General features: G+C 40.2%; 1 protein-coding gene across 2 annotated transcripts; it reads right to left on the bottom strand.

Moving 5' to 3' along the window:
* Window positions 1–9,657: 9,657 nt before the first annotated feature.
* Window positions 9,658–15,156, bottom strand: LOC310725891 (uncharacterized protein). Of its 2 annotated transcripts, XR_014533537.1 has the most exons (4): window positions 15,006–15,156; window positions 11,809–13,153; window positions 10,105–10,181; window positions 9,658–9,860 (listed from the first exon to the last, which is right to left on the bottom strand). XR_014533537.1 is itself a non-coding variant. In XM_083541011.1 (2 exons), exon 2 carries the CDS (start codon window positions 13,129–13,131, stop codon window positions 12,010–12,012), a length of 1,122 nt encoding a protein of 373 aa, XP_083397137.1. In that variant the 5' UTR covers window positions 13,132–13,153; window positions 15,006–15,130; the 3' UTR covers window positions 11,454–12,009. The 2 variants fall into 2 exon arrangements, 1 of the variants encoding a protein (XP_083397137.1); XM_083541011.1 differs by lacking the exons at window positions 9,658–9,860; window positions 10,105–10,181 and having other exon boundaries at window positions 11,454–13,153; window positions 15,006–15,130.

Genomic DNA, 15,156 nt, shown 5'->3' with positions numbered 1-15,156 from the left:
TATACGCTCATTTAGCGCCACCTGCTGGACTGGAGTTTGGAGAAACGCGTCATAACAGACCTCCAGAAGTGTTCAAACACATGCGCACCAGATGTGCTTCTGCTCCATAAGTCTGAGGCACACACTTGTCAAGGACTGGTAGCACGGAATTTACCACAAAACAGCTCCATGAAGATCTACTTTCCATGGGTTGGATTGAAAGATCTCCTGATATAGAGCTCCAACCCTATTGAACACTTTGGGATGAATGTGAACGCTGTCTGCACCCCAGGAACCTCCTCACCTTCTCACCTCCATCACTACCTGACTCATTATAACAGCACATGGGGACTGAATGTGGAAAGAGATGTTCTTAAAGCACATACCACACTTATGCTCAGGTGTTCATTATTTGGCATGGCAAATATAACAACAATAATACATTAAATTAAATAGTTACACAAATCTTCTTATATGTGGGTGATGCACAGTGTTAGTAAAATAGTAAAATGACTTGTATACATTAGACCAGGGGTCACCAACGTGGTGGTCGCCCACAAGGAGCACATGAGTCGCCCGTGAGACTTTTCTAAAAAATAGCTGTTTAACCACAAACTAACCACAAACTACAGATCCCATAATGCATCGCTTCAGCTGCCTTACCGAACACTAGACTACCTGGGAACATTCCAGCGTCAATCAAGTCAAGCTTCTGTTGATGTATTTAAATCTATTGTACAGTTATTGTGAAACAGCGCCTCACAGTGGTGAAGAGAAAAGTTGACACTGAGTAGATGTTTACTGACACTGCAGGTGTTGTGCCTAATTCAAACCCCCGGTCTGAAATCAATCCCCCTTCGCGTGCACGCGGACAGTACCGTCGTATTTCCTGTAGATGGCACTAAAAACACGGAAGGCAAGCTGAATGTAAACCCCCTGCCTAAATTCTACCCCCCCTCTATTTATTTTTCCTTCACACTCGGAGTTACCAAACTTGCTGTAATACACCTACACAAGTAATAATGTATGTTACGTTCTTAAAATTGCACTTTCAGAGATGCATACAGACCCCCAGGACCCTACGCTGATTTTCTTCATGAGTTTGCTTGTTTTCTCTCAGACCTCCTGATCAGCTTTGATAAAGTGCTGCTTGTAGGAGATTTTAATATTCATGTAGATGATGAAAACGATGCCCTAGGATTATCATTTGTCGATTTACTAAACTCTTTTGGAGTTAAACAAAACGTCACCAGACCAACCCACCGTTTTAACCACACACTAGACTTAATAATATCCCACGGAGCAGACGTCACTGATATAGATATTTTACCCCAGAGTGATGACATCACAGACCATTATCTCCTACTGTACACACTACCGGTAGAGCAGATTAACCGTGTTTCACCACGTTATCGACCTGGTAGGACTATTATTCCAACCACTAAGGACAGATTCATAAATAACCTGCCTGATTTATCTCAGTTTCACATTAAACCCATAACTGCTGATCATCTTGATGAGATGGCGAACAACATAGACCTTATCCTCACTAGCACATTAGACACTGTTGCCCCCTTCCGGTTAAAAAAGGTTCGAGAACAAGCACCTGCACCTTGGTATAATAGTCATACGCATGCCCTAAAGAGAACAACACGTAATCTGGAGAGAAAATGGAGGAAAACTAAATTGGAGGTATTTAGAATTGCGTATAAAGACAGTATGCTTAGCTACAGACAGGCGCTAAAAGCTGCTAGAGCTAAACACCTGAGCAAACTCATAGAAAATAACAAAAACAATCCCAGGTTCCTTTTCAGTACAGTCGCTAAATTAACAACAAATCAGGGATCTGAAAAATGTGTTCCATCACAGTTTAGTAGTGAAGACTTTATGAATTTCTTCACTGAAAAAATAGATAACATTCGAAAAACAATTGTGGCAGTTCAACCTCTGACAGCATCTCCCGACACAATCGTACTTACAACCCCACAACTACACTGTTTTACATGTATAGGACAGGAAGAGCTGTATGATGCTATTATGAAAGCTAAATCAACATGTCAGTTAGATCCAATTCCCACTAAACTACTGAAGGAAGTGTTATATACAGCTGGTGAGCCTCTTTTAAATATTATTAACTCCTCACTATCGTTAGGTCACGTCCATAAATCCCTCAAGTTAGCAGTTATTAAGCCCCTCATTAAAAAACCTAATCTGGATCCAAACACGCTATCGAATTACAGACCAATTTCAAATCTCCCATTTATGTCTAAGATTTTAGAAAAGATTGTCGCTGCCCAGTTATGTAACCACTTGCAGGAGAACAATATCTTTGAAGAGTTTCAGTCAGGTTTTAGGCCCCATCATAGCACAGAAACTGCTCTAGTTAAAATCACTAACGACCTGTTTTTAGCTTCAGACCAAGGCTACATCTCCCTATTAGTTTTACTAGATCTTAGTGCTGCGTTCGACACTATAGATCATGATCTTCTCCTCGATCGCTTACAGAATTACATCGGTATTCAGGGACAGGCATTAAGCTGGTTTAAATCCTACCTGTCCAATCGTTACCATTTCGTAGATTTAAATGGAGAGCTATCCAGGATAATGCTAGTAAATTATGGCGTGCCACAAGGGTCAGTTCTGGGACCCCTGCTTTTTACAATATACATGCTTCCATTAGGAAATATTATTAGAAGGCATGGAATTAGCTTCCATTGTTATGCTGATGATACCCAGCTATATATTTCATCCAAACCAGGCGATACAGCTCAATTAGCTCGCATAACTGAGTGTGTTGAAGAAATAAGAGATTGGATGACCCATAACTTTCTGCTATTAAATCCTGATAAAACGGAGATTTTGCTCATCGGCCCAAAAAATAGTACACAGAAGCTCCAGCATCTCAGCCTGCATTTAGACGGTTGTTCTGTAACTACTAGTTCAACGGTAAAAGACCTGGGAGTTATTTTAGACAGCAACTTATCTTTTAAAAATCACATCAATCAAGTTACAAAAACAGCCTTCTTTCACCTTAGAAATATTTCTAAGCTAAGAAATATGTTATCTATATCTGATGCAGAGAAGCTCGTCCATGCGTTTATGACCTCTAGAATAGACTACTGTAATGCATTACTAGGTGGATGTCCTGCATCATTAATAAACAAGCTTCAGTTAGTTCAGAATGCCGCAGCAAGAGTTCTTACTAGGTCAAGAAAATACGATCATATAACCCCAATCTTATCGTCCCTACATTGGCTTCCTATTAAGTTTCGAATAGACTACAAACTACTGCTACTCACTTATAAAGCACTAAATGGTTTGGCTCCCATGTATCTATCCAGTCTCTTAACACGCTACAATCCGTCACGCTCCCTGAGATCTCAAAACTCTGGGCTTCTAGTAGTTCCTAGAATAGCAAAGTCCACTAAAGGCGGTAGAGCATTTTTACATTTAGCTCCTAAACTCTGGAATAGTCTTCCTGACAGTGTTCGGGGTTCAGATACACTCTCCCAGTTTAAGTGCAGATTAAAAACATATCTTTTTAGCAAAGCCTACACATAACACACATCACACACATCACATCACAACCTTGTGCTCCAGAACATCTGATCACATGCACATTATCAACTTGTGCTGTTAATATCATGAACAGCAGCTACGCTAATTCCTCTCCACTGCTTCTCTTTCTCTCCCCATCCCGAGGCTTCCTGAGGTTTGGCCAGCTCCAGTCACGTCCCACCTCGTGAAGATTATGGACCTATGGATGATCATGGAGAAGTAGATGCCGAGTGTTTAAAGGCCCTGGCATGGAGAAGCTGATGCTGGATCTATGATGATCACAAATTGTTCTGTATTGTTGAAAGATTTATGACCAAACTTTTGATGTCACCCATATGAGGATGGGTTCCCCTTTGAGTCTGGTTCCTTTCAAGGTTTCTTCCTCATATCATCTAAGGGAGTTTTTCCTTGCCACTGTCGCCACGGCTTGCTCATCAGGGACAAACGCACACCATTCACCTTCACTGTTGTTTTCTGTAAAGCTGCTTTGAGACAATGTCTGTTGTGAAAAGCGCTATACAAATAAACTTGACTTGACTTGACTATGTGTAAAATACTACATTTAATTTAACAACATGGACAGCTGTATTATTTAGGGGGGTATTATTTAGGCAAGCTGAATGTAAACCCCCTGCCTGAATTCTACCCCCCGTCTATTTACCAAAGTTACCAAACTTGCTGTGATACAAATACACAAGTAATAATATTTAATGCACAAAGTTTTGTTCGATTTATACAGACAGCTCTATTTTTCAAAATGTCCAAAAATCTCGAGCTCATGCATGTAAAACTTACAAAACCATACAAAATGAAAATCCACTACTAGAAGAGTTGTGTAAAAAGTGTTACTCCTTTAATTCTAGTTTTGACAGGCATGACACAAAAAGTGCACTTGTGATGTCGCCTGGATACATGATGGGTGGTCCCACCGATTGCAGCAGTCACAGGCAATCTGAAATGTAGAGAAGACATCATTTTCTTCAAGGCACTAGACAGACACTGTAACCAATAATGAAATTGTGATAAATAGTGAATAAACTTGCCCATAGAAAACAGTAAATACCCAGTTATTATCACCACTTTTCTCCCCACAGACATGGCACAGCTGCTCAGGTCGTCTAAAATAACCAATTCAAGTGAAAAGATTATATGATTTGCATTGAATGTACAGTCAGTGAATATACATTTAAAATGTACATTGCGAAAGAAAATAGATCCTATTTCAACCAAACGTACAGGTAAATATCTGCTAAACAAGCAGGTAGTGAAATGAGTTGGTGAGGATGATGGCAGATAGGTGTGCTGATTAAGAAGGATGTGCAGTTAATAACTAGGGAGGAAAAGTCGAGTGTAAAAGAGGCAGGCATTCTTACTGCTGAATGCTGATCATGAACAGTTGTGCTCCTTTTTTTAGAGGCTGCTATGATTTTTTCAGGATTCATTTAAAAATGTAAAAAAAAACAAAAAACAGCATTCATCTAAAATGGAAATCTTTTTTAAAATTATAAGCCTTTACAATCACTTTTTATTTATTTTACACGTCCTTGCTGAAAAAAGTAGGCTATATTTTCAAAAACAAAAAAAAGAAAAATTCAACACTGACCCAAACTTGTAGTGTATTTTCTTAAAAAAAAATTAATAAATAAATAAAAACAAAAAAAGTATATATATATATATGGTAGAGAATACAGGCAGGGGGTTTACATTCAGCTTGCCTTCCGTGTTTTTAGTGCCATCTACAGGAAATACGACAGTACTGTCCGCGTGCACGCGAAGGGGGGTTGATTTCAGACAGGGGGTTTGAATTAGGCACAACACCGGTAAACACGTGTGTCTAATTAGTGGAGCGAATGTGACTGTAATTAAGGAATTGAATCTGAGACGGAACTACCAGACAAAACATCAGGAGAAGCTGAAGAACCTGAATGCAGAGCAGAAGATACAGAAAGCAGAAGAGTAAAAGAAGAATCTGACATTTCAGCAGATGTTTTTCACCAGAGAACAATCACAAAGTGAAGCTGGTGTGAAAACAGAGGAGAAATCAGAGGAACATCAGCCGCTTATTTACTGAGTTTCTGAAGAGCTGCATGATGAAGCTGTGAGACGTCTGGTGTTTGACTGGAGATATTTTTATGGAGAACAAAGTATTTTAATTAACTTAAAGTTTAAGTTTATATTTTTATAAAATGGCATAAGAGCAAAAAAATCTGATTGTTTTGATTTGTTGTTATTTTAATGTTTACTTAAAAGCACAATTTTTATTGATTTGTTCAGGGTTTTTTTGCAGCATGTTCATATTTCTGACTTGTATAATTTTGACAGGAGATATTTTTATGGAGACGTATTTATTTAAAGTTTAAGTTTATTTATTCTGGAATAATATTCCTCTGTTTTTATTCATATTTATGTCCAAAAAACATTGTTCAATAAATGTGTATCCTTTGTAAGTTTGACATAAATAAATATCATTAATTATTAATAATAACATATAATTAAAGGTAAATTGAGCAAATTTGTTATTGCAGAACTGTGTATCAAACTGGTAGCCCTTCACATTAGTCGGTACCCAGGAAGTAGCTCTCGGTGTCTAAAAGATTGGTGACCGCTGCATTAGAGGTCACCATGTGTGCTAAATGTAATAAATAAATATATGAATTATATGAATAAATATTGAGGAAAGCTTAAATAAAAACAGTGAATAATAATAAAAAAAGAAATTTCGAATAAACAGCACATATTGTCAGTGATTTGCCTCTAGAGGACGCTGTTGTGCTGTATAATGCAACCCGGAAAAACTATTAGTATGAATTTGTGATGAAAGTCAATAGTGCCAACTTAATCAATCTGCCCAATACAAGACCAACAGAATTAATTCATGATTTGTTTTTACTTAATACAAAAGTGTAAATGTTCAACACTGAGAGCATGAACACAGTGTGAGAATTTCACAACTGTATGTTTTAAACAGTATGACCGCAGCAGCAAATTACAACAAATTTAATTTATTATCTTGATTTTTCTTTCATAATCAACTCGGAAAACGAATGTTTACAGAATCAACTGAACTTCCAAAAAAAAATAAAAATAATAATAATAATAATCTTATTGATTTAGAATTGTGCCTAAATCCTTCAAACTAGCAGCATGTTCAGAACTCAACCCCCAAATTACAACAGGAGCAGAACTTTAGTGAGAAATTGAAAGAGGTAAATCCAATACTAAGCAGTTATACACACAGGAAAGTGTTAATACACTGTTACATCAATAAGACTACATTGCTCTATATTTACATACTAAATACAGATGGTACTACATTGCTACACTACACAACTCATTTGCTTTATTTGTACTTCAGTATGTAAATCTCTGAGGGTTGTTTCTCCTGCATTAACACACTGGTGCGTTTCGAGATGATGGTGATGATTAAAAACTCCACAGTCTAAACAGCTACAAGGCTACTTTCCCGTGTGAATGCGCTGATGTACATTGAGATTACTTTTCCGATTAAAATTCTTGCCACACTGTGAGCACTGATACGGCTTCTCTCCAGTGTGAATCCGCTGGTGCACTTTGAGGTAGCTATGATGAATAAAACTCTTCCCGCACTCTGAACAGCTGTATGGTTTCTCTCCTGTGTGAATGCGTTTATGCGTTTGGAAATTACACTCCCGGTTGAAACTCTTGCCGCACTGCGAGCAGTGATACGGCTTCTCTCCTCGGTGAATACTCTGGTGACACAGAAGAGATCTCTTGTGATTAAAACTCTTCCCGCACTGTGAACAGTGATACGGTTGTTCCCCGGTGTGGATGCGCTGGTGCTCGAGGAGGACGCTCTCTAAACCAAAACTCTTCCCACACTGTGAACAGTGATATGGTTGTTCCCCGGTGTGGGTCTGTTTGTGTCTTTGGAAATGGGGCATGTGAGCAAAACTCTTTCCGCAGTGTGAACACTGATACGGCCGCTCTCCCGTATGGATGCGTTGATGTGTTTTGAGGCTACATTTCTATGTAAATCTGCTTCCGCACAGTAAACAGACGAACGGTTTCTCTCCCGTGTGGATGCGTTGGTGGAGTTTGAAATTGGTGCTCCGATTGAAGCTCTTTCCACACTCTAAGCACTGAAAGGGCTTCTCTCCTGAGTGGAGGCGCTGATGATGTTTGAGATTAAAGTTCTGACTGAAAGTTTTTCCACACTCTAAGCAATGGAAAGGTTTTTCTCCCATGTGAATGCGTTGGTGCGCCTGTAAACTACTCGGGTGAGTGAATCTCTTCCCACAGTATGAGCAGTGGTGAAGGTCTGTGTGCTTTCCTACTTGACTGGCCATACTGAATACGTCTCTTGTGTCTCTAACAAGAAAACAAAATGGAAGACAAAAAGCAGAACATGAATGAAACTAGCAAATTTACACTGCAAAGATTCCACAATCTGAATTCCCACTCCCAGTGTGCAGTAATGCATAAGACCATGATGCTCCACTGATACTCCAGTCGACCCAATTTTTTGAGAAAATACAATATGCACCAATCAGCCATAAAACTAAAAACAACTGCCGTTGAAGGTTGTGAGCTCAAATCCCAGTCACACCAAGCAGCCACTTCTGGGCCCCTGAGCAAGGCCCTTAACCCCATATCTGCTCAGTTGTATGAATGAGATAAATGTAAGTAGGTCTGATTAAGTACATTAAGTTTTTAGAGTTTCGATCGACTTAAATAGACTTCCTCTTTACTAATCCCCGGTATCGCCAAGCTGCCACTCTTGGGCCCTTGAGCAAGGCCCTTAGCCCTCTATGCTCCGGGGGTCCCTTACGAGGGAAATATCAAGGTCCGAGACGTCGGAGTGACGTGGGGCCGCCTTCCTGTGGGCTCACCACCTGCAGGAGGGACCGTAAGGCACGGTGCTGTGAGGATTGGGCAGCAGTCGAAGGCAGGGGCCTGCTTAGACTGCTGCCCCCGCGACCCGAATTATGGATAAGTGGGAGAAAATTAATGAATGAATGATTTGGCACATATTTTAGGCTGGATGTCCTTCAGAACACAAACCTCCACATTTATCTGGGCTTGAGACTGACACTAAGAGTGACCTGACCTGTGCAACACTAATAGCTGGGTTTCCACCAGCCCTCCTGGAACTGAAATCCACACTTTGTTTACAGTCACAGAGATCACACTTTCCACACTTAATATTTAATGGAATTTCAGCTACTTAGGCGCATCTGCATAATTGTTCTTCTGGCTGATTTGAGATCCCCATGTGTATGAGTTAGATTTTACACATCTATACTGTATAACTATTAAACACACTGTCCTGAACTGGGAGCCAATCAGGTGTGGGGGATGGTCAGGATTTCTGTTTGGCTGCTGTTGAAGTTTTTTTGTTTCTAAATCAAACCCAAATCCATTCAGCAGCTCAGAAATCCAGTTTTACTTTCACTTACCTCAGGATTCAAACATCAGCTCCTTCAACCAGCTCAAATGCTGATATTTTTCCAAAGCATTTAGAAATGTTTCCATGCAGAGATCTCCAGCTCCTATTCGTCTCCCCAGGGTTCCTCTCCTTCTTCTCGATTTCTTTGGAGGACGGAAAACCAACTTTTGGTGCATTACTGCCACCTAAAGGAATGGAGTCTGGGGCAAAAACCCAAACTCACCCCATGTTCTATTATAAAAATGGAATCATTTCAGTGTTTTAAAAGAAGTTGATAAATTCTGGAAATGTATTTATTCTCCTGCCCTTCATCAACGCTCTCTTCATACACTCGTTTATTACAATTTCTGTTTTCCTAAGAAAGAAAAAAAGGAAAAGAAAGGAAAAATACAGAGAACAAATAGAAATGAAAAAAGAGAAAAAACAAAACAAAAAAGGGTAAAAATGGATGGATGGATGGATGGTTTATTCATCCTTGAGGCACTGCAGAAGTACAGAGAGGAAAACGGAGTTTTTGATTCATAGATTATACAATACTGTATCATTTCTTTTATTGCCATCAATCTAATTACTGAACAGTAAGAGGTTGTGATGACTAAGTTGGAAAACTCAGTTACCCGAATAAACGAATGAATGTCTCTTTTTTATAGGATTTCACAACTGTATGTTTTGAACAGTAAAATCGCAGCAGCAAATTACAACAAATTTCATTTATTATCTTGATTTTTCTTTCATAATTAACTCGTGAAAACGAATGTTCACAGAATCAACTGAACTTCTATAAAAAAAATAAAATAAAAATAATAATTATAATAATCTCATTGATTCAGAATTGTGCCTAAATCCTTCAAACCAGCAGCATGTTCAGAACTCAACCCAAATCTTAACAGGAGCAGAACTTCTTTAATGGTCCAGGATCCTCCAAAAGGTTTGTAGCGCAGCATTTAATTCCATTCTCTCAACGCGATCGTGTGCCTTTACTGTGCACTGACACAGCGCTGGGTGAAGAGGTAAACGACCGACACACTGATCTGAGCTCGGCTTCTGTAACAGATCGTTGTGGTTTATTCCTTAAAGTTCTATACAGATCTGCATTGATGAATCCTCTCTGAAAATAAATGATGAACTTTATATCCCATAACTGGTCTTTAGTGAGAAATTGAAAGAGGTAAATCCAATACTAAGCATTTATACACACAGGAAAGTGTTAATACAGTCTCTGACAAAAGTCTTGTCGCTTATCTATTTTTTAGAAACACCTGCTATTAAACTGACTTTTAATTAATCAATTGGTGTTAGAAATAGCTCATGTAAAAAGCTAAAACCCTCCCAAATGATGTTTAATGCACTGAAATAAATGAGTTTCTCTGAAAAAAGATTTATTATTTAATCAAGACAGAAAGGTCAAATTTTGCCAAGACAAAAGTTTTGTCTATACAGAAAGTGAACAAATTTACTGCAAATGCAAAAATACGTCAGCAAATTAAGTAGTGGTGCTGTGAGATACAAATTTAATATCTTGTATGACTTCCATGAGCTTGAAGTACTGCATCCATGCGGTTTGGCAAGGATTCATACAATTTATTGATGAAGTCATCAGGAATAGCAAAGAAAGCAGTCTTGCATGCCTCCCAGAGTTCATCAATATTCTTTGGTTTCGTCTTTCATGCTTCCTTTTTCATCCTACATTACATATGCTCAATGATGTTCATGTCTGGTGACTGGGCTGGCCAATCCTGGAGCATCTTGATCTTCTTCGCCTTGAGGAACTGTGATGTGAAGATGGAAGTATGCGATGGAGCATCATACTGCTGCAGAATTTGGCTTCTTTTATGGTTGGGAATATAAGAGGTAGCTAAGATTTCTTGGTATTTTAGACTATTGATGTTGCCTTCCACCCTGCAGATCTCTTTTGCACCCCCATACTGGATGTAACCCCAGACCATGATTTTTCTGCCACCAAACTTCTGGGTGAATCTCGGATCCATGCGGGCTACAGTAGGTCTCCTGTAATATTTGCGGCGACTGTGTTGTAATTCAACAGAAGATTCATCTGAAAAATCCACCTTCTGCCACTTTTCCAGTGCCCATCCTTTTATCAGGCTCTGGGCCTTGGCAAATGCCACACGGTTTTCAATTGTCTTTTGTTTAGTGCTGGCTCCTGGGCACTGATTCGACCATGGAGGCCATTTCAAGACAGAATCCGACAAACTGTTCTGGTTGACACAGGGACTTCAGGTGACCAGATCTCGTGGAGCTCTGCTGCAGTGGAAAATGGGCTGGATTGGATTTTCGAGCCAACAAACGTTCCTCTTGAGCAGTTGTCTTGCGGGGTCTGCCTGACCTGGGCTTGTCAAAAATGTCTCCAGTCTCTTCAAATCTTGTTTTATCCTCTGTACTTGACACCAAGACACATTGAAGGTGTCTGCCACATCAGCAGTGGATCTGGTCTTCAGCCTCTTGATAATCAAAACTTTAGTTTCAGGGTGAATCTTAGGCATGTTTGCAGAGGTCTAGTTGCAGTTGATGTGAAGGTCTAGTGTACTGAGGTTCTCTTTATACACAGCTGAGACCTAATTGATCCATTATTAGTCACAGGTGAAGCTCATATGAAAAGGCGACAACACTTATGTCTTTGCAAAAATTGACTCAATGGGATTTACCAAGCTGTGAATATTAGAATACTTTTTGACAGTTTCGATTTGCACTGAAACATTATTACAAAAGCTGCTGGGATTAAAATGAGCCATTTCTTGTAAAAAAAAATCTTGATTAGAAATATATTTCCGCAGCAATTCAGGTCAATTTGTATAAAAGTGAAAAGACTTTTGTTAGGGACTGTATACTGTTACATCATTAAGACTACATTGCTCTATATTTACATACTAAATACAGATGGCGCTACATTGCTACACTACACAACTCATTTGCTTTATTTGTACTTCACTATGTAAATCTCTGAGGGTTGTTTCTCCTGAGTTAACGCACTGGTGTGTTTCGAGATGATGGTGATGATTAAAAACTCCACAGTCTAAACAGCTACAAGGCTACTTTCCCGTGTGAATGCGCTGATGTACATTGAGATTACTTTTCCGATTAAAATTCTTCCCACACTGTGAGCACTGATACGGCTTCTCTCCAGTGTGAATCCGCTGGTGCACTTTGAGGTCGCTACGATGGAAAAAACTCTTCCCGCACTCTGAACAGCTGTATGGTTTCTCTCCTGTGTGAATGCGTTGATGCGTTTGGAAATTACACTCCCGGTTGAAACTCTTGCCGCACTGCGAGCAGTGATACGGCTTCTCTCCTCGGTGAATACTCTGGTGACACAGTAGAGATCTCTTGTGATTAAAACTCTTCCCGCACTGTGAACAGTGATACGGTTGTTCCCCGGTGTGGATGCGCTGGTGCTCGAGGAGGACGCTCTCTAAACCAAAACTCTTCCCACACTGTGAGCAGCGATGCGACTTTTCCACCATGTGGGTCTGTTTGTGTTTTTGGAAATGAGTCTTGTGACCAAAACTCTTTCCGCAGTGTGAACACTGATACGGCCGCTCTCCCGTATGGATGAGTTGGTGTCTTTTGAGGTTACTTTTGAATCTAAATCTGCTTCCACACAGTAAACAGACAAACGGTTTCTCTCCCGTGTGGAGGCGCTGATGCTGTTTGAGATGAACGCTCTGACTGAAAGTTTTTCCACACTCTAAGCAATGGAAAGGTTTCTCTCCCGTATGGATGCGTTGGTGTGCACTGAGGTTACTTTTGCATCTAAATCTGCTTTCACACAGTAAACAGACAAACGGTTTCTCTCCTGTGTGGAGACGCTGATGCTCTTTGAGATGATAGTTCTTACGGAAAGTTTTTCCACACTCTAAGCACTGAAAAGGTTTCTCTCCCGTGTGAATGCGTTGGTGGACTTTGAAATTGTTGCTCCGATTGAAGCTCTTTCCACACTCCGAGCACTGAAAGGGCTTCTCTCCTGAGTGGAGGCGCTGATGCTGTTTAAGATGAAAGCTCTGATTGAAAGTTTTTCCACACTCTAAGCACTGGAAAGGTTTCTCTCCCGTGTGAATGCGTTGGTGCGCCTGTAAACTCCTCGGCTGAGTGAATCTCTTCCCACAGTATGAGCAGTGGTGAAGGTCTGTGTGCTTCTCTACTTGACTGGCCATACTGAATACGTCTCTTGTGTCTCTAACAAGAAAACAAATTGGAAGACAAAAAGCAGAACATGATTGAAACTAGCAAATTTACACTGCAAAGATTCCACAATCTGAATTCCCACTCCCAGTGTGCAGTAACACATAAGAACATGAAGGTCCACTGATAATCAAGTTAGCCCAATTTGTGAGAAAATACAATATGCACCAATCAGCCATAAAACTAAAAACAACTGCCTTTGAAGGTTGTGAGCTCAAATCCCAGTCACACCAAGCAGCCACTTCTGGGCCCCTGAGCAAGGTCCTTAACCCCATATCTGTTCAGTTGTATGAATGAGATAAATGTAAGTAGCTCTAATTAAGTACATTCAGATTTTATAGTTTCGATCGACTTAAAGAGACTTCCTCCTTACTAATCCTATCCACTTCCTGCTTCACCATCTCCACACCATCCAACCTTCTCCCTCTCTCATTTTCCTCGTTCATCAGCTGCTCAAAATACTCCCTCCATCTTCTCAACACACTCTCCTCAGTAGTCAACACATTTCCAGCTTCATCCTTTATTGCTCTAACTTGCAGCACATCCTTCACAGCTCGGTTACTCTGCCTGGCCAATCGCTACAAATAATTTTCTCATTCCTTAGTGTCCAACTTCTCCTACAGCTCCTCATATGCCATAGATCCTCCTTCTTCTTAAAATAAGTGTTCACTACTGCCATTTCCATCCTTTTAGCAAAATCTACCACCATCTGCCATTCCACATTCCTCTTCTTAAAGCCATACCTACCATTACCTCCTCATCACCTCTGTTCCCTTCACCTACATGACCATTATAGTTTGTCTTAATCACCAATCTTTTATTCCTACACCTTCTACCACTTCATCTAATTCACTCCAGAATCTTTCCTCCTCCTCCTCCTCCATCTCACAACCCACTTGTGGAACATAAGCACTGATGACATTTATCATCACCCCTTCAACTTCCAGCTTCACGTTCATCACCCTATCAGAAACTCTCTTCACCTCCACTACACTCTTACTGTACTCTTCCTTCAGAATCACCCCTACACCATTTCTCTTTCCATCCACACCATGATAGAACAGTTTAAACACCTCCAATGTTCCTGCTCTTAATCCCTTTCCAGTTGGTCTCCTGAACACACAACATCTCTACCTTTCTCCTCTCCATCATATCAGCTCCCTCTCTCCCTTTACCAGTCATAGTACCAACATTTAAAGTACCAACTCGAACCTCCACTCTCCTCCACTTCTACTTTCCCTGCTGTCTCTGTAGACGTCTTCCTCCTCTCCTTCTCCTACTTCAGCCAACAGTAGCCCAATGTCCACCGGCACCCTGTTGGTTAATGATACCTGTGGTGGTCGTTGGTAACCCGGGCCTCGACCGATCCGATATGAATTTCTGATTTGTGATATTATATTACATATTTGATTTGGCACGTTTTACGCTGGATGTCCTTCAGAACACAAACCTCCACATTTATCTGGGCTTGAGACTGACACTAAGAGTGACCTGACCTGTGCAACACTAATAGCTGGGTTACCACCAGCCCTCCTGGAACTGAAATCCACTTTGTTTACAGTCACAGAGATCACACTTTACACACTTAATATTTGATGTAAACTTCAGCTACTGAGGCGCATCTGCATAATTGTTCTTCTGGCTGATTGAGATCTCCATGTGTATGAGTTAGATTTTATACATCTATACTGTATAACTATTACACACACTGTCCTGAACTGGGAGCCAATCAGGTGTGGGGGATGGTCAGGATTTCTGTCTGTCTGCTGTTGAAGTTGTTTTTTTGTTTCCAAATTAAACCCAAATCCATTCAGAAGCTCAGAAATCCAGTTTTACTTTCACTTACCTAAGGATTCAAACATCAGCTCCTTCAACCAGCTCAAATGCTGATATTTTTCCAAAGCATTCAGAAACGTTTCTATGCAGAGATCTCCAGCTCCTATTCTTCTCCCCAGGGCTCCTCTCCTTCTTCTGGATTTCTTTGGAGGATGAAAAAA

This window comes from Silurus aristotelis, assembly GCF_946808225.1.
Source record: "Silurus aristotelis genome assembly, chromosome: 5".
Taxonomy (NCBI): Eukaryota; Metazoa; Chordata; class Actinopteri; order Siluriformes; family Siluridae; genus Silurus; species Silurus aristotelis.
The sequence above is the reverse complement of the archived record's forward strand: the minus strand, read 5'-3'. Positions and strand labels throughout refer to the sequence as shown.

Bases quoted from the DNA above. Each gene is read 5' to 3' on its own strand.
- LOC310725891 (XM_083541011.1), bottom strand. From the start codon at position 13,131: ATGGCCAGTCAAGTAGAGAAGCACACAGACCTTCACCACTGCTCATAC.